This window comes from Pinus tabuliformis, chromosome J (genome assembly GCF_031772625.1).
Source record: "Pinus tabuliformis cultivar Carrire ecotype Pingquan chromosome J, CPIR1, whole genome shotgun sequence".
In the NCBI taxonomy this organism is placed as follows: domain Eukaryota; kingdom Viridiplantae; phylum Streptophyta; class Pinopsida; order Pinales; family Pinaceae; genus Pinus; species Pinus tabuliformis.
The window spans coordinates 378,985,978-379,012,508 of NC_142295.1; the positions used below are offsets into that span (position 1 = coordinate 378,985,978).

The following is a 26,531-nucleotide window of genomic DNA, read 5'->3' on the forward strand; positions in this document are numbered from 1 at the left end:
TGTAAACTTGATATGGATCACAGAAGCCTAAACTCTACTATATTAGATTAATTAAACACCCAAAGCAATGGAATGGAATCTTTTGAATTTTTGCCAGAGCATTATGTTTGTGGAATTCATGAAAGTGGGATGAAGATGTGAATTTAAAGTATATTACGTACATGGAAACTTGCAAAGGACCATATTCACAAGCTATGAAAAGCCAAACACTCAGTTTAAGACAGCAGAGTCATCAGCAGTGTTTACACAAGTCTGTCATCGTCCTCCATAGCGTTCGAAAGACCTATGTACTTACCAATATTAACCTCACCTGCACCACCACACACTGCAGTATTCCTGCATTCATTCATATCTATATTTTTTTTTGTATTGTATTGCATTTTTCTATATTGAGATAGCTTGCGTTCAATGGGGCAGATGGGTCTTAAATCTTGTCCACTTTTTGTCATATAATTTTTTTACACATAAATAAATTAAAATTTTAAATACTATTTCTGAAATTATATATATATGTATATTAAAATTATGAAAATCTAATTCTCACAATATTTTTGCTTAAAAAACGATGTGCACTCATACACATACCAAAAACCATAAATAAGCTTAGTCGAAGCAAAGGGTTGGCCATTGTTTTAATACATCAGATGCTAACATATCTATGAATTCTACGCCTGGAAAACATTAAGGATTTGCTGTAACTAACCTTTTCAATATGTATGAATTGAATACAAAATTTCAAATCCATAAACTTTACAGCTTCATACTTGAAACATCAATGGCCGTACAAACAACAGATTTACCCGACAAGGTGCCCAAAGAATATATGCATGTCATGTATGTTTCAAATATGAAGGCAGCATGAAGCATCTAATACAAGTCAGAAAATCTGGTACAATTATAATGACTTCAGTCTCATGGATGTGGTTAGATATGAAGGCAGCATAAAGCATCTGATACAAGTCAGAAAACCTGGTATAATTATAATGACTTCAGTGGTCTAACAGTTAGATAGAAATCTGGTACAATTATAATTACTTAATCTCATGGATGTGGTCTAACAGTTAGATAGGAGATTTAGTCTCCATATATTTAGTAGTTTAACAGTTAGATAGGAAATTTAGTCTCCATATATTTAGTAGTTTAATCTTGAACACGACTATATATGCCTAAAAGCTATTTAAGCAAGATTTCTTCAACAATTTCTGTTCCATGATAAATATGCAGTATCAGCCAAAGGCCTGACAACAAAAATAATCAACATTAACCTCTTTGTAATGTCACTTGGAACCCAAATTTTAAAGAAACAACTCTAAGATAGTAATTCTATCTATTAAATTTCAAAATATTTAAAAAATTATCAAAAATTAAATTAATCCATTTTGACCTACATGTACCCAACACATTAAGTCCAACACATTAAGTGAATGGCATAAACTGTACCGCAAAGTAAAATCACGTACCTTGGTTTTATGATATGCATCAAGAAGACGACCATCGCCAAAAAAATGCAGAGACCTCCAACAATGAGGTAAGCTATCCCGAGAAAGTTGTTCTTTCCTCCAAGAAAATTCGTGGTAGAAAGTACCACCTTCTCCGTGCCACCAAAAGTATAAGTATTATAATTATTAAACAAATTCACTGTAATGCTATCATTTTCTTTGAGGTCCTCCTCAATCCGTCCATACAGCTTCCTGAAGGTTGGAAGTGCTGCTGGTCGCATCCACACCATAAGATCCTCTTGCTCACTTAACTGCCATGCTCATCCAAACGAACCAGTAAGCAATGGTAATCGTAATCACTGATTCTCTGTTTTTTTTTTATTATTATCAAGAACAGAAAAAACATACTAAGATTAAATAGCAATATAATTTCTGCATTCAGATGAAGATCGGAGTTCCAATATTGGACTTGGGAGCTGGCTGCCGAGCGGAGGTGTGCTGCTGATAACACCCAACCAGAGACCGCGGCGGAGAATGGATACTTATCGGGGCAGCTTTTAGAACCAATGCATGTCATCCAGACCACTTTCATGCCACGTTTTTGCATACCGACTTTATCCTGAAACGATCCCATGCATCCATGAGCTTCATATCGTGCTTTTTCCTCCTATCACCTGTTTGAGGAAGGAGCCTGCATGCTAGTTGCTCCCTATGACACGTTCACTCCTCCTTTCTATCAGCTGATTCATTGTCTGATCTATTAAGCCTACCCTGACTAAAAGGAAAAGATTTTTATGGAGAACTCTTTTCTTCCTCCCTGCACGACTCTTTACGCAGTGGCGGTTTTTCCTCATCGTTTCTGGAAGGAGCTTTCTACCTGAGTTTCTCTGTTCTCCTGAACCCTTTCCCTGGTTTTTTTGCTCCGGTCTTGGTGGTCTGGTCGTGGTATGTTTGGCAATTCTTTTCAGCACCCTGCTCTCGGCATGCTTGCGGCTCCAGGTCAGTACTCCTACATTCTCCTGTTTTTCATAAAGAATTGTGTCTAGAAAGAATTTTAGAACATATAAAATGGTTTAAATTTCTGGTTTGTGATACCAGCCTGAAGTCGAATTTCTAATTTCTGTTATAAAAGAATGATTTTGTCCTAGAAGGGTCTGTATGTTTTAATTCCCTGGCATAACTTAAATTCACATGTCGGGGCCAGCAAAACCGGACTGGTCATGGGTATCTGTTTCCAAGCTAAAAAATTATATTGTCATAACCAAACCGTGCTCAGATATAAGGTTTAAATTAGGCTCCTGGTGGTGTGTTTGTGAGTTTTTTTGTTGCTGCATTGTATGCCCTGAGGTTACATCTTGAATAATCTCTGTACCGCTGATACATGAGATTTTCTATCTTCGGGTTTTTTGTATTGGAGGACTGGTCTGGCATCTTTTCGACACCATTGGCCCTCTGGTTTTTCCAGGCCGGATCTCTTTTTCTGGGTGCCGGAAATCAAGTTTGGGGTAACGGATTTTCCTCCTGATCACATCCCTTTTTCCCAGGACTGTCTCGGGCAGAGATTATTGATTCAAATCTTACGAGATCCAGGATCAATTAATATTTCAAAGGACGAGATTAGATATCCGGGAACAAGAAAAGCCGCCGTTTTTCAAAAACTCCTCACTATCTGACATATCCTATCTCATGTTTTTTTTAAATCTAGGATAATCGGTAACTGGTGAGAGTTATCCTGAACAGGCCCAGGATCAAATCCAACTGGCTGCCACTATAAACCTAGGCTAGGTGCAACAGCCTGCAAGCCGCACACAATAGCAATTAACTTATGCCTCAACAAGAGCCGAGACGTCCACTCTGGGGTCGCCTACTCTTCTAGCCAAGACACAACAGGCCATGTACTCAACGAAATTTGAACCTCCATCTCGTGGGTTTCACCGAGCGAAACTTACCGTTAAACCCCATATCACATATCCTATCTCATGTTATCGTCATCCTCATTCAAATTCGGAAGACAGCTGGCCCTCTGATTATTCCCCAGCAGGGGTTAAATTTGACGGGTGACCCTACCCGTCAAGGAATTTTTTTATGACGTTTTTATTTTCAAACTGCCCTTCATATGACTTTTAAAATTTATTTGTACAAGTTTCATCTAATTTCAAATTGTACAATAAAAGAACAATAGTTGTGAAATAATTTTCAAACCAAAAACATAATGTGCATGATTTCTCGGTTGGATACAACGACCCTTTTGGTGGCTCCCAGCCTTTCCCAACAACCGACTTTGCAGACAAAAAGTTGTGTTCAACCTCATTTCGGACAAAACCCAACAGTCTAATGCTATTTACTGCACAAACCGCTGTTGAAAGTGCAATCCAATTTTTTACAACAAATACAAAACAAAGCTCAATTTTTTACATAACCCACTACTCAGAATTCAGCTGGTTTAATATCCCAAAACATATCTTGAAGATCTAATGTCAACACAGAAAGAAACCGGGACTCCAGGTAATCCGTCTCGAATTCGTTTACCGTTTAGTTTTATTAGATACGTTAGTACATCTAACATCTCTTGTCGTTGTAGACTGTAGTATAGTGATGACTCGATGAGTATTCCCGCCTATCACGCGGCCCGCGGGTGACCCGGGTTCGATCCCCGGCAACGGCGAGTTTTGATTTCCAATTTCTTCGCGGAAATCAATTGCAAACGGCGTGTTTTGTTTTCCAATTTGCCCGCGGTAATCAATTGCAAAATAACTAATATTTAGTATTTGGTTTTCCAATTTCAAAATTAATTATTCAGTTTTTACCACATTTTCTTGCTTCAACTTACATCACCCAATATTAATATGGTGTTGTAAGACTTAACAGAAGGCATTCGAAATCAAACGAGTCCAAAACCGCAACAGACATGATCTTGATCGAATATGGAAGCAACATGTCGAGTCAATAATCTTCACGGGAATCAGCCCAGAAAATAAGCCCATCACGGATTTTGCCATCATTGTGATTTTAACTAATTCAGAAATGGAGGAAGGCAGCATTGCTAAAACCATTGCAATTCAAAAATGAAAGAAATATACTAGCAAAACGAAAGTAATCTTATAGGGATATTTGTAATAATAGTTAAAAAATATTCTATACATTAAAGTTAAATTCAACTATGTAAAACAGTGCTGCTCATATTTTCACAAAAAATCTGAACATCAAATAGATATTTTGGGAACATCAAATGATAATGGGTAGGAACTAGGAAGCAGTGAAAGAGGGACTTTGCGAAACAGTGAGCCAAAGTAATAAACCATCCTTAGAATTACTGCGTACCTTTTGGCTGTTGAAGAGCGTCTTCAAAAGAAGAGTTTTTCCGGATCCACCCTTGCCAACAACGCCAATGCTCTTCGCCTTGGGTTCATCGATTACCAGCTTTTCGAGAATTGAAAATGCTTTTTGCTGTCCCACTATAAGGGGTTCGTCGATCAATTTCATCATTGCAGACCTCGTTGGAGCCAGAACACCATGGTATGTACTTGCAAAAGTGCTTGAAGAAGTCAAGGCTACGATCTGCCCTAGTTCCTCTTGGAGCTTTTGAGTTTGACCCTCTAGTAGCTCTGGAATTTGGGCCAACGCAACCAGAGGGGACAATTCGATATGTTCATTGATCTCTGAAATCAAACCCCTGATCCTCCGGCTGGTTTGATAACGAGATATAATGTTACACATAGGTATTGTGGAAGTTTGCACCATTTTAGATGCCTGCTGGAGAAGGGCGTCCAACTCTTTAAGCCATCCGTTTACAGCTGAAGCCTTATCTTTTTCCTTCCTGTTTATTGCTGGCCGGTATTTTTGGATCTCCTTAACGATAGGCTTGATTTTCACTACCAGATCTTTCAGAGATGCCATTTCCTTCTGGCAGCGAACCGCAATGTTTATGTGATCAAGAATGTGCTGGATAGTTTTGTCAATACCAACCCCAATAAATCCAGAGCATTGAATACCCACCAGAGCATTGAATACAACTACTTTTGATGCAGAGATTTCAGGGTATAAAAACCAAACGCTATGCGAATGCGATACATATCAAAAGCCGAATGTGAATTGAATGCTAATTTGATAACTGGTAAGCGGTAAACCCGAAGGGCCGAATGTGAATTAAATGTTAATTGAATGCAAAATCTGCATCCTGATCCGATCACTGTCACACGCGGTACACCATATTAAAAATGCCATAGGTTAAATATATATAAAGAAAAATTATAAAAAAAAAATTAAAACTTTTAATTTTTATACATGCCCGTCAATATGACGGTTTTGAAAATGAATGGCAAGTTCCGCATGACGTGGAGGTTCAAAAATAAAACGTATTTTACGGGTAAAAATGCAAAATACGTCCATACGGGCGTCAAATTTAACCCCTGTTCCCGAGGCTTCTTCTGATCAGTCCTTTTGTCAGAAAACCTCGTTTTGCTACTTTGATCCTATTTTGTCAGAAAACCTCGTTTTGCTACTTTGATCCTATCTTTTATGGGTATTATATTCAGAGAGTGACTTGTCCACTCATGTTACAATCTTAATTGCCTGATCTGACATATCCCCTTTTGGATTTATCAGTACTTCCGAGTTAAGACGGTAGGTGGACCTTTTATGAATGGACCTTACGTCTGACTCATCAGCCATGGGGGCCATGGTCCATGCGGCCATTCAGGCAGAATCCTACCAGGGTGCCGCCAAGCTGTCCAATAAATGGCAATCCACGCTGGATGATATGTTTATCCGACCCTCGTACCCCTATGATGACATGGATGGAAAAGATCGCGCAAAGGCAAGACCTTGCCGCGAAGACAGTCAAACCGATGTTTTTCAAAAGGAAAAGGCTTATGGCAAGCCTTCGACCTATTCAAAAAAGAATCTGAAGCCTATCAAAACTATTCCCCGCCTGCGGCAATCAAGCTTGAAAGTGTTTACTTGTCTGATCGCATAGAAAGCCTCCAAGATTATGCTCTGGTTGGCCGATGGCACTTTCCAGAGATGGATGACTCCAACATGAGAATCTGGCTCGAACGACAATGGAAACCTCTGATAGGCTATGTTCCTATCGTGGCCAGATTATTGAAGGAATGGTATTGCTTTCATTTCCTGAGTACCAGTGATCTGGAAACCATTCAGAATAGGCCATGGGTGTATGGAAGGAGTTTTCTGGCGTTACATAAGTGGTATATGGGCTATAACCCGTTGAAGAATACTCCTACCAACAACTTGATATGGGTCAAGCTACCTGGGCTGCCCCTGGAGTTATGGTCAAAGGAAACCTTAACAGAAATAGGAAATGCCATAGGAAGATGTGTATATGTTGATCCTAGATGCCTGGGAGAAAAAGATAAGCGTGTGGCTTGGATTCTCATAGAAAAAGCTTACAGAGGAGGGTTCCCAGACCATATTGATATTTTCTAGAGGGAGCTGAAAATAAATCAGAGGCTGGACTTTTGGGGAGTGCCCTTCAGGTGCTCTGCATGCCACCGGACGAGACACTTAATCAAGAATTGCCCTCGTCGTCCTGTCTTAAAAAATCGAAAGCATCATGGTCTTCCCCGTTTTGCTGCAAAGACTTATAGGACAAAGTCCCCATCCCCGGGACTAGAGAAGTTAACAAATTCAAAAAGTCTGTCTCCATCGGAGTCAGATGATCAGCGAAGGGTTAGTAACCTTGAAATCCAACAACAATCTCCACCTCATCTCAAGATCCCAAATCCGCTGGATATTATCTCTCCTTCAATGCCTCCTCTGGAACCAGCCTCTGATCATGAAATCCCTCTTCCTCCCCCGGTCCCTCAGCCCTGTAAAGACTTCAACAGAGAGGTCCACTTTACCCTCATTCCATCCTCTTCCCCGTCTCCAAAAAAGAAAAAGACTCCATCTGGAAAAGGAAAAGAATCTATGATTACGGCTACCCCTTTAAACACCCCTATTTCCTCGCCCACAAACTCTATTGGCAGCGACTTGGATTACCTTCTAAACAAGAAATCGCTGGAACTTTGTCCCCTCACTATTCACAAGCCGGGGAAACAATCTTCTCCTCAAATAAGCCCAAATTCTGCAAAAAACATTACAGTGAGGAGAAAAAATAATAGGGGCAGTAGACACTTCAGGGGGAGGGTCGATGGAGCAGGCAGAGGAGTTCGTAATCTCTCTCTTATAGATGTCCCTATCATTGATATGACTGAAGAATGGCCTCTTAGAGCAAGCATGGCCGAAAAGAATCCCCAATGACATTCATCATATCCATGAATGTAAGAGGTCTAGGGGCAGACCTAAAATTCTTGGCCCTAAAGAATCTTTTCCTTTCAGCAAGTCCTAAAATCATATTAATTCAAGAGACCATGCATAACACTTCTGTGTCAATTTCCTATTTCAGGAAAATGTTTCCCTCCTGGCATATTACCGCTTTGGAAGCTAATGGCCTTTCTGGAGGCCTAGCGGTTTTATGGGATCCTGATTGGATCAAAGCAAAGGCATATAGATGTTTGGCGGGCATTCTAATCTCAGCTCAAATCAGGGGAAATGACTATCCCATCAACATTCTGAACATATACGCTCCTTATAAAAACAGATTGCCATTCTGGGAGAAATTATTTGCTTCAGAAATCTTTGACATTGAATATTTGATGATTGCAGGAGACCTAAATGTCACTTTAAACTTGGATGAAACATGGGGTATCAGCAGAAAGAAGGATCCACTTGCAGACCGCATCAAATATGAGCTTTTAAGCAGGAATCTTATTGATATAAACCCCCTCAAAATGCTCCCGACTTGGGAAAATGGAAGGATCAAAGAGGCTTATATAGCCAAAAGACTCGACAGATTTATCCTACATGCTAGTATAATTGATAAGATGGGCATGCCGTTCTCAACAATTGAGAATGTGTTCATATCAGATCATAGACCGATACTTTTAGACTGGAGAGAAAAGGGCTTTAGAAAGGGCTACTCATTCAAATTTAATAGGACATGGCTGGAAGAACAGGAGTTTAATGATCTTATTATAAGAACCTGGAGAGATCTGTCATCAACGCAGAATATTCCTCCTTTTTTGACCTTCAGGGACAAGCTGGACGCCATTAGAAAGGTGGTCAAGGAATGGCAAATCAAGAAAAGGCAAATGAATAGAACAGCTCTTCAGGAGATCCAAAAGGAATTGGACAGCACTTCGGAAACCCTGGCTTCTCATCTCCTCACTTTCAAAATGAGATGCCGAATAAAGGAGCTACAAAAGAAAAAATTAAAAATCTTAGAACAGGAGGAAGCTTTTTGGAGATTAAAGAGTAGGGCGATCTGGCTTAAGGAGGGGGACAAGAACACAAAATTTTTTCACAAGTTTGCGAGTTCCAGGTGTGAAAAAAATTCTATATGGAAAATAAGTGATGGAAGAGGAGGATTCCTATACTCTCAACAGGACATTTCAAACGAGGCCGTAAGATACTTTGAAAATCAGTATAAGAGAGCTGAGGATTGCAGGTTTTAGGACATTTTATGGGGCATTGATTTACTTCCACAGATGTTCGATGATGACCTAAATGATCAAATTTTCCAGCCGGTATCCGAGGAGAAGCTGTTAGAAACAATGAAATCTTTTAAAAGGGATAAGTGTCCAGGTCCAGATGGCTGGACGATAGAATTCTTCATACACTTTTTTGATCTTATAAAAACTGATCTGCTAAGAATGGTAGAAGGATCCAGGATATCAGGCAGTATCAACCAGATAATTTCCTCCACTCATATAGCACTCATTCCAAAAAAGGAGAAGCAGAATCCTTCCAAGACTTTAGACCGATTTCCCTTTGTAACATTTCTTTCAAAATTATTTCGAAAATTATTGCGGAAAGAATCAAAGAAACTCTTTCAAGATTCTTAACAAAGGATCAACACGGCTTTTTAAAGGGAAGAAATATTCTGGACGCAGTTGCAAATACACAAGAAAGTCTGTTTGCCATGCATTCAAAAAAAATTGATGCTGTCATTTTCAAGATCGACCTCCGCAAGGCATACGACTGCCTTGATTGGGTTTTCATCAGGTGTTTACTTGCAAAGATTGGATTAAGGGCCAACATGATTGACTGGATCATGGCATGTGTTGAGAAGGTGAACTATGCTATCATTGTAAACGGGATTCCATCCTCTTATTTCTTAGCTGCTAGAGGGCTTCGCCAAGGCTGCCCCCTGTCACCCCTCTTATTCATCTTGGCAATGAATTGCCTAAGTCTCCACATCAATAAGGCAGTCAAGGAAAACAGGTGTAGCCCATTGAAAATATGCAGGAACAATTCCATCTCGCATAACTTATTTGTAGATGATATTCTTATGTTTGGTATGTTGTGCAGACTCACCTGGTTATGTTTTTATGACATCCTTGAAAACTTTCAAAAAGCTACAGGACTGCAAATTAACAAATCAAAGTCAGTAATCTATCATAATGATGTCAATAAGGAAGCAGTAGAATGGTTATCTTCACTTTTTGGAATAGAGGTGAAATCCATTAAGCATGGAATAACATACTTGGGTTTCCAGTTAAAGGCAAACAGATATTCAAAGAAGGACTGGCAATGGATTTTAGATAGATACTACAAAAAGATATCAGTTTGGGAATACAGATGCTTATCATTGGCAGGAAGAGTGACCTTGGCTCAATCGGTCTTAAATCAACTCGCAGTATACTGGGCCCATCTATTCTTTCTACCTACAAGTATCATTCAAAAAATGAATAAGCTAACTGCGAATTTTATATGGGGTGGCCAATCGAAAAAAAGGAAATTTCATCTCTCCAAATTATCTGATATCTCTTTGCCAAAGAGCATGGGGGGATGGGGTCTGCTGGACTTGCGGACTTTCGGAAAGGCACTTCTATGTAAGTCTTTGTGGAGAGGGATTTATGGAGAAGGCCCATGGAGCAACTCAATTCAAAAGAAATACATGGGCAGTAAGGATATCTCACACTGGTACAGGGTTGGAAGGATAGGTTCCTCTTATGGGTCATCAATATGGTTGAGCTTCTGCAAGATAGAAAGTTATTTTTTGAAGAATCTAACATGGAGTTTCCAATCTGGTAGCAAGATCCTTATTGGAAGAGACCATTTTCTGAGCGGTGTCGAGGAGATCTTTGTGCCTGAAACTTTAATAAAAATTTTTCATAGAAAAGGTTTCTTCTATTGGGATAAATTGATTTCAGATTGGCAGGGATCGATTCCTTTATGGAAAGAGGCAGAGAATATGGGGATGCCAGCTTCTATAGCTCGACAATGGGAGATCATCAGGACATGCCTGAGAAACTGCAACATTTTCCGCTCTTCGGAATCTGATTGTCTTATATGGAAGAATTCAAAAGGTATCAACCTGGTTCGTGTTAAGGATATTTATCAGAATATGATTGGTCTAAGGGGTGCATCTCCCAATCTTATATTCCCAACTGTCTTTTGGAAATCGGGATGTCTCTCCAAAATGATTTATTTTTCATGGCTGACATTCCACAACAAAAATTTATCTTGGGAAAACTTTAAAAAGCGGGGATGGCAAGGGCCAAGTATCTGTCTAATATGCAAATCAGCTGAGGAAAACAACTGTCACATGTTTTTAAATTGCCAAAGAACTCAACTATTGTGGCAATCTCTGGAAAATTTGTATGGAATCCCACATATTACACATGCTTCCACAAAAGAAGCGTTTCTGTGGTGGAGTGGACAGAAGGATTCATGGAGGCCGATAATTATTATCACTCTCTAGAGCATCTGGAAATGGAGAAACAATGTTATTTTCAATGACAGAAAAGTGCCTTTCTTGGAAATTTTATCTAATATTGTCTCAATCTACGACTCTTTACCGGAAAAGCCTCACAAGCAAAAAAAGGAGGATCATAAGGAACATGTACAGCCTCACTCAGTGTTGCCAAGAGCGTATTTTGACGGAGCCGAGCAGAAAGGTTCCTGCGGTTGCGGAGTGCACATTATAATGAATGAAGATGTTCAATATCTCATCCATTGGAATGGGGGAATGGGTTCCAACAGCAAAGCTGAGGCGATGGCCCTTGCTGGCCTTCTAAATTTTTGCTTTTTTCTAAATATTCAGGCAGTCTCAATTTATGGAGACTCCAAAGTAATGGTGGATTATGTATCAGGGAAAAACAACATCTACAAGCCTCACCTGGTAGGATGGATGGACAAGATCAGGTTTTTCTGGAGAAGGATGGAAGGATATTCTATTCACCATATCAACAGGACACAGAACCAGCAAGCAGACTTTTTGTCAAAGGAGGGTTTACAATCGGAACCAGGCCTTTGGTCTATGAAGGTAACGTCTGAAGGGGATATTTTCTCTATCCAGGATTTTTCCCTTCCAGATTTCTAAATTTCATAGTAGCTGAAGCACAGGTATGCACTGTTTTTTGCTCCTCTTTTTGTCCTATGGTACCTCCGAATTTTGTTTATGAATGGCTGAAGCATAATGTGAATTTCCCATCGAGTACTTCTGAAAAGCTACTCCTATGTTGTCTCTATGAGAAATGTTAATTTTTGTTTCTGAATGACAGCCCTGTGGTCTGTCGTTTTTTTCTGGAGAATTTTGCTCTTCTGCTGGGATTATGCTTCCCTTTTCTTCTAGGCCTTCAAATATTTCAAGCCATAAATTGGCCATATACAGAATTACATGCAAATGTACTGATCTGTCTTTTATATATCTTATATAATACAATCTCGCTTTTTTTGCCCTGAAAAAAAAAATAGTTTCTGTATTCAAGTTTCTGTGATCCATAATGAATTAAGTAATGTTTTTCGGTAGAAATCAGATAAGAGAATTATTTGGCTAACGCTTTTCTAACCAATAAATGTGGTTCATCATCAATACCAGATGAAGAGGCAAACCATGGCAAAGGATTAAATAATTATTTATTTTGGTTAATAATTTTTAAACAAGCAATTTTATTATTATTATTAAGTTGTTTTTTGTCCCTAAACTAAATTACAAACAATGGATTTGAAACTTGGATTTTTCAGTTATCTCATCTTTAACTGAATTACAAACAAAAGATTTAAACCTTGGATCTCTCCCTTATCTTGAGACTCACATTACTATTTTCTGATATTTACAACCCCTTAAACTCAATCAGCTAACCAGCCAAAGAGCTAAACAAGGATACTACCTACAGGGATTGATGGATTGAGAGTAGCACCGCCAATCAGAGTTCCATTCTGAAAATTATTGGGAAAAACATTTTTTCCATATTTATGTTCACGATCACTTTTCCACGAAATATCTTTCCTGTTCATTGTAAGCGATGTGTTCCCTCTGGAGAAATTGTAGGTATCATTGAACAAACTCCAAGCTATGAGTCCACATGGAATAATTGGGAGATTGTTTCTGGTTTTTGCTTCAGGGTCACAACCTGTTGTTTCATCCTGACTATTGGCATTCATTAACTGCTGGTCGTTTCTGCTGTTAACGTACCTGCAAATGTTTTTTTTCAATCATGATGAATCATTATTTTGTTAGAGTAATTTGAGGAGTTTAGATATTATTTTGTTAGAGTAATTTGAGGAGTCTTAGATTCAATGATGGTAGGGGAGCTTGTTCCTTATAACGATAAAGAATAAAAATTAGATAACATCTCATTGTATCACCCATTTAATAATTTTACTTAAAAAAATATAAAAAACTGCATGCATTTAAGAACAAATATATTAAAAATATATCACAGGAAAAATGGTATTGTGATCATTTGAATTACATTTATTTTAATAACTAGACCATGAATCTATATTTATGTAAATAATAATTTATTTTTATGAAATATTAATTTATTATATTATTAATAATATTAGATAAATAATATTGTGATTGATTTTTTTGTGAAATTTGAAATTATGGATTCAAAATGGCATGATAATAATATTGTTGTTGTTTTAACCTCCTGACATTACATTTTTAATAATGTTATTGCTTTTTATGTACGTGGAGTACCATTCACAGTTTACAAAAGTTGGCTGAGCTGTCGCACTAACAATGTGCTACCACGCAAATTACCACCCTGTTGAACGAATAAACCAACATTCAAACGAGTGGTATAACACAATGTAAGGATTATTTAAACGGTTCAACTTTATATATTTAGAAATATAATTTTATAATATAAATTTACAAAGGGTTATTTAAATGGTTCAACTTTATATTTTTAGAAATATAATTTTATAATATAAAATTACAATTTCATTTAGTTATCAAATAAAGTTAAGAATATAAAATATTTATAGTTATATTATAACAAAATTAAGAATATAAAACATTTAAAGTTATATTATAATTTTTATATAAAATTTAAAAAATATTGTTTTTGTCAGTTTACTGTATAGTACGAGTCTTATTCAATTAACTATTTTACTTTGTTTAATCACTTAAAACTCATTCAATTAATTTATCACATTTTATTTACTAACACAATCACACCATTAAATATAATTAATATAAAACTAAAACATCACTTTTTATTTATTATCAATTTATTTTATTAAAAAAAAATTATATTCGTATCACTTTTATTGTCTGAATAATCATATATATATGCACACTCACCGATGATGGCTCTGATAGAAGTTATCAAGCTGGTAATACACATAAATTGGATGTATCATATTCTTTGGCACCTGTAGAGTGAGAGAAATATTCTGTTACATTCTCTGTAAATATTTGTAGTTATGATAATACCTTCATGTTCAGCAAGTATTTGTCACAGAGCTAACTTCATCCATTGCTATCTATTACTTCATAAATTAATGATGAGAAACCATAAATTTATAAAATTGAATACTAGCGATCAAGAATCAAGATGAACCCTCAGTTTTATTATTCAACTGCAATTTTTGGGAATCGTACTATTTTTTATGTAGGCCAGTTTGACATCGTTATTAACTCTATATCGCTGAGGTATGCAGTCTGTTTCATATTGGTACACAATTTCCACAAACTGAAAATGAGAACAAATCACTGTTACTTCTGACATTAAATATGAAAATTAAAATATTCGTTGTTGGTCTTCTAGCATTAAATATGAAATTGAAAATATTCGTTGTGGGTCTTTTAGTAGTTAAAATAAAACTTTAAATAGACATTAATGCTGAGATGAAGAGTACATACTCTATGTGATGAAATTAGAGAAACAACTCCAATGGGGATGAAGATAGAAACCACTAATATGAAGATTGTTATGACCTAAAACCAGATAATCACTTTAGAAGGGGTATATTGTAATATATTCTAAAAGCCTTAATATCCTGAGAAGGCAATAAATAATATATATGAATTTGAAACCTAGTCCGCCTTGCGAGGATAGAGATTAAACAAAGTTCAGTAAAAATAAGCTCTGGACTTCGGGCAATAAGTGAGTGACACTGTTTGGATTTTATTGAGGGAGAGCATGGGAGCGAAGCCAGCGCCTGCATCGTGTCACTCTCATGATTTTTCTGCTTCCATGCGTCATTTTCAACCAATGCCGAACTGCGACGAGTAACCTATCTTCAGCGCCATCTTCTGCTCATCCTTGCGAGCGCCAGACACGTAATGCTTCATGCGATAAGCAGGTAACAGGCTACACAAGCTTTTTACCTCTCTCTCTGCCTATGTTACGTTTTTGGCCTGCCATTTTTGGTTTCCCAGCATTACTCGCCACCTTTTCATTTTGTCTGTCAGCCTGTCATTATCTTGCTCCACTTGCAGTCTTCACTGATTCCTGGACATGCGCTGCGCATCTTCCCATCCGTTTATCTAGCTCTCCCCACCTCTTTCAGCTCCCCGACATGCACTCTGTTTTTTCTCCCCATCGTTTCCCTACAGAACTCTTTATCCATACAACCAGAAAGTTTTTTCCCCTTACTTTTTTTCACTGGTTGGACGATAGAAGTCTGGTTTTCATGGATTGAACGTGCTGGGCGCTCTAGCTTCGTCTCCAGGTTAGTATAATCACAATCTCATCTCTAACTCTGCTGTTTTTTATGCGAACTTTATATCATCTCCGTTGTTACTTATTCAGTTTCCTGGAATTCATGCATGTTCATTCATATTAGTTTTGAAGTTTTAATCTGTTATTAATTCCAATGGACGCTGAATAGTGCTGAAAGCTCCACAGTCTTAGCTCTTCCTGCGTTTTTGGCCCGAGTGTAGTGTCCTCAGGATGATTAAATCCTTCTTCCACAAACTCAGGAATTTAATTGTCATCTACAAACCTTGCAATGATGTAAGGTTCAAGATAGGATACTGGTGGTGCATTGTCAAAGTTTACTGCTGCTGTTTACTGTGTGATGAACCTTCTGCGCAACCATAGAATTCCCCTCAGAGGTCCTGTTTTCAAATTCCGGTAAGCTCGGGGTTTTCCGGTGTCCAAAAGCTGGCCTGAGTCTACGTCATCAGTTTATTCAAATTCCACCAGACATTAAGGAGGATGTGAAATTGGCCTAATTCTCGGTACTTTGCCATACTTCCAAATCCTGAAACATATCTGTTTTGGGATTTTGGTAGGTATGGGCGATGCCTCTTAACTCATTTGCAGAAGCTTCTGCCATAATTTGTACTTCCTTTGATGTCCTTCGTCCTTTATTCTATCTTCATATGCTTTGACCATTTATATCCCCGCAGATATCCCTGACAATGATTGTTCTCGTTTTCTACTTCATATGTCCTTTTTCCTCTTCACCAAATGCTTCCCATTTATATCCCATAGGATGATCAGTAAATGTGGTAGATTAAGTCTGGCCCTTTGATCCGTATCTCTGTCTCGGATCTTTCTGGATTTTTTCCTCATCCCGAGTTTTCCTCCTTTGGCGGTGCATGGAAGGAGTCTATGACTCCATCGCATCGGAGGATCTTGTCAACGCTGCCGTGGAGGCTGAACACGCTTGGTCAGCTGCCACCCTGGCCACGATGGAGGAATTGGTTATCAAACCATCCACGTCAAAGGATATCCCCTCCAATATGGAAAAGGACCGTAAATACAACAAACAGCATAAACCGGCCAAAATTTCCCATCCTCCGCAGGCTTTAAGAATTGACATAGCACAGCTTGACGAAAGAATTGATAATCTTCAGCACAAGGCCCTCATCGGGAAATGGCACTTCCCAGAAATGTCTGATAGCGACATGAGGAAATGGCTTGCTGACTTCTGGAAACCAGTTATTGGTTATGTACCGATAATTTCCAGTCTCATGAAAGACTGGTACTGCTTCAACTTCTTAGATGCCGCTGATGCAGAAGCCATCCAGTGTCGTCCTTGGGTATACAAGAGGAGTTTTCTTGCCCTGTACAGGTGGTACATAGGCTTCAACCCGCTCAATAACACTCCTGTGAACAATTTAATTTGGGTAAAATGCCCGAATTTGCCCCTGGAACTTTGGTCTAATGAATCTCTGGAGATGATTGGTAATGCTATTGGCTGCTTTGTCTACGTCGACCCCTGGTGTCTGGGAGAAAGAGACAAACGAATAGCCTGGATTCTCATTCAAAGGTATTTCAAGGGAGGCTACCCTGACCATATCGAAATCAGCTGGAAGAATCAGACCATTTACCAAAGGCTGGATTTTTGGGGTATACCTTTCAGGTGTGCTGCTTGCAGGAGTACTGGTCATCTGGTTAAAAACTGTCCTAGTGCAAAGCTTTTTGCAAACAGACGACTAATCAAAAAATCTTTCATAAATGGTAGCCAATCCTCTCCATTCTCATCGCCTATTCCGCCCAACAGTCCTTGTAATCCGGGGCCTCTACAAGATCATCGCACCCATATGGATGCCCCTCCTGAACGCATGCAATCTGTCACCAAATGCCCTCTATCTGCCAACAGCCCTGTCTCATGCATGAAGTTTGCTCCCCACAGGTCCCCCTTTACAAAACCCAGGGACGATAGCCCTGTTCCTCCCCCCCCTCCATGCAACATGAAGACTTTAATCCCATCTCTTTTCTGGGGCCGTCGAAGGGGGCATCCTTTTCTGTGGGTTTTGTTCCCATATCCATTTCCTCCTCATCTCCGGAACTTCCTGGTCGGCCTGATAATAAGGGGAAATCCAAATGCGGAGCTCCGACTCCTTTAAACTCTCCGACATCGTCTCCTGTAAACCTTTTTGACAGTGACTTGGACCATATGCTTAATAAGGATTCTCTTGATCTAGAGCCGCTTACAATCCATAAACCTGATCCTTGTTTCATGCCCATCATTAGCCCCAACTCGGCTAAAAACATTACAGTCCGGAAGAAATGTAAAGGCGGGAGTAGGCATTTTAGAGGAAGACCTTTAGCTTCAAATGAAGGTTTCAGAAACTTGTCTCTCGTCGAAGTTCCTATCCTAGAAGTGTCTGAATCTCAGCCCCTTAGAGCGAGTCTGGCTGCAGAATCGTCCAAATGATCCCTATCATTTCTTTCAATATTCGGGGGCTTGGCGTTGACCCCAAATACATAACGCTAAAAGACTTCTTTTTTCATTCCAGGGCTGCTATCATCCTCATTCAGGAAACAATGCACAAGAAGGAGGACACATTATCATACTTCAGAAAAATGCTTCCCTCCTGGTTCATGGTTGCCACAGAGGCAAATGGACTGTCTGGCGGTATGGCCACCCTATGGGATCCTTCTCGGGTAAAAGCAAAAGCATATAAATGCTATGCTGGGATAATAATCTCGGCTTCTATCAGAGGGTGCGATTTTCCAGTAAATGTTCTTAATCTATATGCTCCATACAAATCTCGTTTATCTTTCTGGAACAGATTTTTTGATTCAGAGTTGCTTGATATCAGCAATCTCCTTATCGCTGGTGATATGAACGTGGTCCTGAACTCAAATGAGATATGGGGACAGGGAAAGATAAACAATAGTCTCGCGGATTTCATAAATTCTGAGATGCTCAATAGGAATATGATCGACATAATTCCTGCTGTTATGAGACCGACATGGTCAAATGGCAGAGTGGGTGATGCTTACATAGCTAAAAGACTGGATCGGGTTTTTGTCCATTTTGGCCTCATCGACAAGATTGGTATGCCTCGGCTAAGTGTGGAAAATGTCCTCATCTCGGATCACAATCCTATTCTCCTATCCTGGCATGCTAAGCTCTTCAGAAGAGGATATTCCTTCAAGTTTGACCGGGGCCTTCTTCAGGACCCCGCTTTCAATGAATATATCCAGAATGCGTGGAATAGGATAAAGATCTTATTTTCTCCTCCTTCAGAGAAAAATTGGTTGAGATAAGAGGCTTGGTGAAAAAGTGGCAATTTCAAAAACATCAGAAGGACAAAAAAGACCTTCAAAGGATCCAACAGGAATTGGATCGGGTGCTGGCATCCACAGACTATTCCTCATGCTCTTTTGAATTGAAATGCCGCATTAGGAATCTGGTAAAGGAAAAAATCTCTCTGCTGAAACGGGAAGAAGCCAAATGGAGACTTAAAAGCAGAGCTCTATGGATGAAGAATGGGGATAAAAACACGAAATTTTTTCATAAATTTGCAAATGCTAGGAGAGAAAGGAACTTCATATGGAGCATAAAGGACGACCATGGCAATTTAGCTGTCTCTCAGGAGGATATATCAAGAATGGCTTTGGATTTCTTCAAAAAACAATATGGCAGGAACAGTGAGATTGCCTTCAATGACATAAGATGGGGAATAGATTCAATGCCAGAGTTGTTTGATCAAGTGAAAAATGAAGCCCTGTTCTCCCCTGTTTCTGAAAAGGAACTCCTAGAGGTTATGAAATCATTCAAAAAGGATAAATCTCCTGGCCCTGATGGATGGTCAATTGACTTCCTCATTCATTTCTTTGACCTTTTCAAATAGGACCTGCTCAGCATGGTGGATGCCTCCAGACTTTCGGGCATTATTCATCCGCACACCTCATCCACTTACATCGCTCTTATCCCTAAAAAAGAAGAGCCTGAATCGTTTCTGGACTTTAGGCCCATTTCTCTTTGCAACATTACTTTCAAGATTATTTCAAAGATCATTGCAGAGAGAATAAAAGGGATTCTGGCTTCTTCACTCTCTCCTAACCAGCATGCATTCTTAAAGGGCTGTAACATTCTTGATGCGGTTGCCAGTACACAAGAATGCATTCACTCTATGTCTGTGCACAAAACAAATGCAGCTATCTTGAAAATTGACCTTCAGAGGGCATACGATGTTTTGGATTGGGGATATCTGCAATCTCTTCTTGCAAAAATCGGCTTGGATCAGGGACCGATTCGTTGGATCATGGCCTATTTTGTAAATGTAAATTATGCTGTTTTGGTTAACGGAGTCCCCTCTCCCTTCTTTCAGGCGGAAAGAGGCCTGCGACAGGGATGCCCACTGTCGCCTCTTCTCTTCATTCTGGCTCTTAATCCCCTGAGTTTGCATATCAATCGTGCAGTGGAGACAAAGGATTTTGTTCCGATCAGAATTTGCAAAAGTATACATATATCTAATAACTTCTTCGTCGACGATGTTCTGCTTTTCGCTATGCTCTCTAAAGTCTCCTGGATCTGTATCAAATCTATTCTTGATCGATTCCAAAAAGCATCCGGGCTTGCTATCAATAAGTCAAAATCGATCCTTTTTCACAATGAAACAGATGAGGCCTTTATCTCTTGGACCTGCCAGCTCTTTGGGATTAACGCAAAGCCATTATCCGAAGGAATCAAGTATTTGGGCTTTCGCCTTAAACCAAAGGCATATTCAACGGATGATTGGAGGTGGCTTATTGACCGTTTTCTCAGCAAAATATCGCTATGGGAATTCAGATCGTTATCTCTGGGTGGAAGGGTCGTTCTTGCCCAATCAGTTTTGATGCAACTATCAGTCTACTGGGCCCACCTCTTTCTTCTCCCGGCCTACATTATTCATGCCATGAACAGAATCACTGCCAATTTCATCTGGGGGGCAAAAGCGGAAAGAAGCAAATTTCATCTTTCAAAACTTGACTTCTTATCTTTGCCAAAAAATCTGGGTGGTTGGGGTCTGATGGATATAAGGATCTTTGGAAAGGCCCTTCTCTGCAAAGCCTTATGGAGAGGCATCTTTTACTCAAATCCATGGAACGCTATTATTCGCCAAAAATATCTAAAAGGTAGAAGCTTGGAGTTTTGGTTCAGGTCTGGCTCTCTTGGTATCAAACAGGGATCGACGATCTGGCTGAGTTTCAGAAGAATAGAACAGTACTTTCTTGACAGCCTTAAATGGAGAATTTTTTCTGGTAGAAAGATCTTCATCGGTCTCGACTCTTTTGCTAGATTCAAAGGAAATCTACAGGTTCCGGATCCTCTTCTTTTTCACCTCCACATGTCTAGTTTCTTCACTTGTGACAGAATTATTGAAAGATGGAATGGCCCCTATCCTATGCTCAAGGATGCTGCGGATCTTGGTGTCCCTCAAGCTTTGTTCTCCCTATGGGATAATCTCAAATTATCCATTGATCAAGTAGGTCTGAAGCAGGCCGGGATTGATGACCACCTGGTTTGGTCGTTATCTCTCTCAAACTCTCAAGCTTCTGTCAGGGTCATCTACTTGGATCTCATATCAAAGAAAATCATGCCGGCTAGAAAGATTTTCCCAGTGTTATGGTGGAAGCTTGCCTGTCCCCTCAAACTGATCCTTTTCTCCTGGCTCGTCTTTCACAACAAGAATTTATCTTGGGAAAACTTGAGGAAGCGATCCTGGCAGGGCCCCAGCAGATGCGTGTTTTGCAAGATGGAGGAGGAAACGAATTTCCACATGTTCTTCAATTGCAGGATCTCTCTACAAATCTGGTATGATATTGCATCGTTTTTTTCCTTTCAGCTCCCTAACTTCTCTTCTGTTGATGCAGCCTTCGCCTAGTGGGGAGGACAGGATGCAATCAAACGCCCAATCCTCCCCACAACAATCTGGGGCCTCTGGAAATGGAGAAATCTAAAATTTTTTGACGACTCTAACATCTCCTCCAATTTTGTCTTATCTTATGTCTCGGCACTCTATCGCCCTTCCCCATGATAGCTTCTCGTTTGAAGGGTATACAGTTTACAATTTTGTTCTTGAAGGCTCTGATCAGATGTGCTATATGTCTCATTAAGGATGATGGTTTTTTTGCCTCAATATGTTTCTATGTATCTCTTCAGCTATGCGGCTATGCTGTAAACAATGGTTCTCCCTATCGCGGTCTTGTTTGCTTAAGACCCATCAGTTTTATGATGTTAAATATATTTCGTTAATATAAATATTTATGCTTTTCTTTTTGAAAAAAAGCTCTGGACTTCATTGCCTCACAGTATGCTTTTATGCTTAATCTAAGGAATATCATACTGCCATCGACTGTGAACTTACCCATCTTGGTGTCAAAAGTGGCTTACATGAAGGGAGCTCCTGTTGAGTGAACTTGGAAACTGGCCACATGAGAAACATGAAACCTCTTCAATATAAAGTTGCCAAACAAAACAAACTATATGATTATAAAAGGCACTGTTCTATCATCCATAGAACAATCACGTACCACAAATTACACAATACTATGGGTTGCTTCTAAACTAAGAGAATGTTTTGCAGAGATGATGCGAAGAAAATATTTTGTATGATTTCAAAAGAATGGGATACAATGAGATTCACATTATTAGAATTTATAGTGAGGTTTGCTTCCCCTTCACAAGATAAAAGGGAAAAGATCCTCGCATAAATAATTGGATATCAATGTATCTGTAAGGATCACCCTCCTTCCTCTTAAAAATCCTCCAATGCAGGCATGAAGATATTGATGGTATGCAAATATACACAACCAATATGAAAGGAACATAGTAAGCCTAAATGACAAACACCCTCGATTAAAAAAGGAACAACATGTATTACGATCTGTTCTTCAATGAAAGAGTAAAAGTTCATGTTCCCAGAGGAACAACCTGCTAGAAGGTATGGAAGTTGTCTCAATCTTATGGAAACATGCAATGAGGAAAGTCATTTACTATGAACTCAAAGTTGTTCATAAAGTTGCCATTTAGTGACTTTGTCGGAGGGAGAAAAAGATACCTTTCAGAAAATGAAATGCACTGGAAAACATTACAACTATCTTTATGTTTCTCCAAAATTTGATGAATTAATTCAATTTGCTTAATTTAAATCTATTAAATTTTTTAAGGTATTTCAGAATCTCCAATCTAATTAAAATCTCATGAACATTACAAGTATGTTGAAGAAGTCAATTAAAAATTGTAACAGGAAGCCCAAATGTCTGTTAGTCGATATAAGTCTTGTTGTTTTAGCTGTTAGGGTGGTTAGGAAACTTAACTCCATCAAGTTGCTCAAAACTCAGTCAAATTACTCATAATTAGGTACCAAGTATATAAAACCCATTATTTTTCCCATAATATTTATGTAAAATATAAGTATTTAAATACAAACTCAAATATATAAAAACCTACTATTTTACATATAATATTCATGCCGAATATAAATATTTAAATAGCAAATATACAAAAACCCACTATTTTACCCATTAAATACAAAAATATTCCAAATATATTTATCCCAATAGCCATTGGAAACACAATTATGTGACTTCAATAACATTAATAGAAGTCGTGTTGCTTTACCTATTGTGTGCTTTCAATAACATTCAATTAAAGTCGGGTTGTTTTTTGTTTAGTTGTTGTGTGATTTCAATAACATCTAATTAGTATGTACCACTTGTTAGAGAAACCCGAGTCTCTAAAAAAGAGACAAACAGTGAAGAAAAACCCTAGTTGGCCTCCATAGCACATAGGGTAAAACAGAGACAAACCGTGAAAGATGTAAACATTATAAGTTATCCAAGATAACAATTGTATCTCTTCCTCACCCATGGAATCCTAACACATCGCCCCTCCTCCCCTTTTCTTGAGACCTAAATGTAAGTCCATTCCTATTGGGAAAATAGGCTACAATTTACCATGTTTGCATTGATGTTTACTATCTTTTCACGAACATCGTTCGTCTATTTGTTTAGAATTTCACTCAGAACACTCCTTGGACTTTCACTCATAACAGTACCATGAACGGAAAACCAACAAAATGGTTTGAAAGGAGAATAAAATGTTAAAAATCCATTGTTTTGCATTTACATGCCCTGAGCAGAGGGCAGGCCCTACATTCTATATCTTCTCTGTGAATCGGCATATTGTGGGTTATCAACTTTGAACTTATCTACATCTAACTACACTGCAACACTCAAGTTTGGTTTATTAATTTATCAATTTTGAAATCTTATGTCGTATCTCCATATAGCCATTAACATCAACATTCGTCTAGAACCCACAAAATTTTGAGTAAACCAAATTTTCATAAATACTTGGGTGCTGTAAACTTCCTTCATGTTTAGACTGAATATTCAGAAGACATGTATTAATCTTTCTTAGTGTACAAGTGCAAAAAGATGAGCAATTCGCATTGAAATAAAAATAATAATAAACTCTAATTTAGAAATAAATATTTGATAATATTATATTAAAGGATAGGTGTCTTACATAATTTTAATTTTTTTTTTTTTTTCTAAATTATGATCTCTTTAAATTGAGGTAAATAATCATTTTACATAAATTTTGGAAAGGTAAATATGGAAAATAAAAACATCACAAAATTGATGAATTGATAAAAATAATTATTTAAAACTAATTTTAAATAAATATAAAATTGGGAAAAAAATATAAATTAACATTTATTTATAAAAAATAAAAGAAAAAAATACTAGATAAAAAATTTATAAACCAAAAGATATATTGTAACATCCCCAAGTCACTTAAAAGGACTAAAATTACTAAGTTAATTTTGTTAAATATTAGATTAGATTTTATTACATGTTAATGATTTAATATTAAGTGACTGAGGCTAGAGTGCCATATATGTTGTGTTTTCCAAAACTTTTGGTAATGATGTTTTAATAAATAGCAACTGTTTATTGTAGTTAAAAGAAACGGTTGCCAAGAAAAGACAGTTACTCTCTACTTGAAAAATGGAAGAGAGGGAAAAAGAATCCCAGAGCTAGGAGGGAGGAGGAAAAACCACTGGGATTTTGCAGAACAAGACAGTCAATAGAAAGTACAAGACTTGAGGCTGGGTGGAAACCCTGATGCCCAAGGTACTAACTGTAGTTGGTTAATCCAGTGTGGAACAAAGATAGTGCTCAGGGGAGAGTCTGGACGTAATTGCCAGACTCGTGGTTGGGAGGAAGAGACTATCAGACAGATAGGTAAAACAACGATCTGCTGAAGAATAATTGTCCGCCAAACAGATAAGTAACTATTAAATTCTCATGAGTAATTGTGTTATGATAAATTCAGATGTTCTAGACAGAAAGTATAGTAATGAATTAGTTAACTATTAACTGATGTAGGCTTGAATTTATTATTGATAGATTTAGGATTGTAAAAACAAGATAAATGACTGCGCATACACATATATACATTCATAAACGAATTATCACAGGAAGCTGTAGATCTTTGTTTAGTAAAAACCAGTCAAATAATTTAATCAGATAGAAGAGAATTCTGTGCAGATTCAGAATCGGTACTATAGTAATAGTCATTGGCTATTAGAAATAAGGAATCATTTAGAAAATTAAAACAAGTTGATCCAAGAATGAGCATAGATAAGGAAAGACTATAATTCATAACCAGCATAATCGAGTACCTTTTATGTTCATACATATAACAGAAAATTACAATATCAGGCAGAAGGTGTTAGCCTTTGCAAACATGCTATTTCTATTGTAATCATACAGGATACTAGAAAGAGAAGGTATTTCCTATTAGGCAATAAATTATGAGAATTCCCCTACAATCAATATACTATGAATACTAATATTCAGATGTTTGATTTTCATAAAATGTATATCTTAATTAGAAATAGAGAAGTAATGTGAAAGAAACCTCATGAACAGTTTGATTTTCATAAAATGTATATCTTAATCAGAAACAAAGAAGTAATGCGAAAGAAACCTCATGAACAGTAACAAAATTTATGCAACATTTGTTTGCAAGGAAGTAATCTAAGTTTAACCCAACATTCGGCCGCGTAGAGCAATTAAAAAACATCCATCATTAACAGTACTTCAAACCTACTCTGTTCAAGCTAACAACTTTAACCGAATATTAAAGAGTTGATTTATGAATAGATGTAAATCCTGAAAAACCCTTAATCCTAATTTTAAACCAGACCTATGAGCCATAATATTGCAACGGCAAATGAATTACATCCCCAGCCTCAGAACAACTTAGGAGTAGTATCATGAATAGAGGAGACCCAACCTGTACATATGACGAAGAACCTGGTGAGGATTCAACCTCCGGGTGTTGTTCTCCAAATAAACCAAGGGCAACAACATACCTGTATCAAGCCAATACGTTCTGAGTTAAAAGTATGAAACCCAAAATATTAACTGAACAAAAGAGAGATAAATGAACAACTAATAAGGCATACCTGTGGATGAGACATAAGCTCGAAACCTCATTGACATCCTGATAGTTCAAACTAGTTTATCCTGGCTCAGATCTTTAATCGACACCATGAACATATTTAAAGGGAGTAGTCTTTTATAAGTCCGCGAAGGCTTTACCTAGCCTTTAACGATGTGTATCTGTTCCGCCTTCGGAGAGCTGAACATTCCAACTTCTCTGGATACGAAAGTTCAGTGCCAGCGCTGCAAACCATCATGCATAGTGAATCACCATGCCTTAACCCTTCAAAGGAAATGTACATAATATGAATGCAGTGAGTAGATAAACTGTAAGAAAATCCCCTTTACCTGCTTCATCGTCAGAAAAGGCCAACAACCATGTGGCGAGGGTTCGAACCTTCTTGGCTGCCGCAGAGGCTAACTGCTGTGGAGCAAGAAACCAAACTCAACCGGTGAAGAATGATAGAGTATTGGCCAGAGAGGGGTACGTTGGTTAGGTATAATCCTAATGATCCAGCATCGTCTGATCCTTTTAGATCGATGGTTAGCGTAGAGCCACTTGTTTTACTGGTTCATTAATACCCTCTGTCTCTTCGTTTAGCGCGTGGCCATCTATGGCACACTTGGGATTAGACCCAGGTTGGGAAGGGTGCCTCAT

General features: G+C 38.2%; 1 protein-coding gene across 1 annotated transcript; it reads right to left on the reverse strand.

The window, feature by feature from the left end:
* Positions 1-1,192: 1,192 nt before the first annotated feature.
* Positions 1,193-26,531, reverse strand: LOC149227320 (putative ALA-interacting subunit 4). Its single transcript, XM_089380461.1, has 11 exons — positions 26,442-26,531; positions 26,222-26,297; positions 26,033-26,156; positions 25,745-25,803; positions 21,781-21,839; positions 14,605-14,679; positions 14,323-14,434; positions 14,044-14,128; positions 12,621-12,921; positions 1,461-1,750; positions 1,193-1,238 (listed from the first exon to the last, which is right to left on the reverse strand). Exons 1-11 carry the CDS (start codon positions 26,529-26,531, stop codon positions 1,193-1,195), a joined length of 1,317 nt encoding a protein of 438 aa, XP_089236587.1.

What these genes read in the sequence shown, in the direction of transcription:
- LOC149227320 (XM_089380461.1), bottom strand. Translation starts at nt 26,531, where the DNA reads ATGAGGCACCCTTCCCAACCTGGGTCTAATCCCAAGTGTGCCATAGAT. An exon ending in TTCTATCAGAGCCATCATCG is followed by an intron (nt 12,922 to 14,043) that starts GTGAGTGTGCAT and finishes AAACATTTGCAG; the next exon opens with GTACGTTAACAGCAGAAACG. An exon ending in CTCTCAATCCATCAATCCCT is followed by an intron (nt 1,751 to 12,620) that starts GTAGGTAGTATC and finishes TGAGCATGGCAG; the next exon opens with TTAAGTGAGCAAGAGGATCT.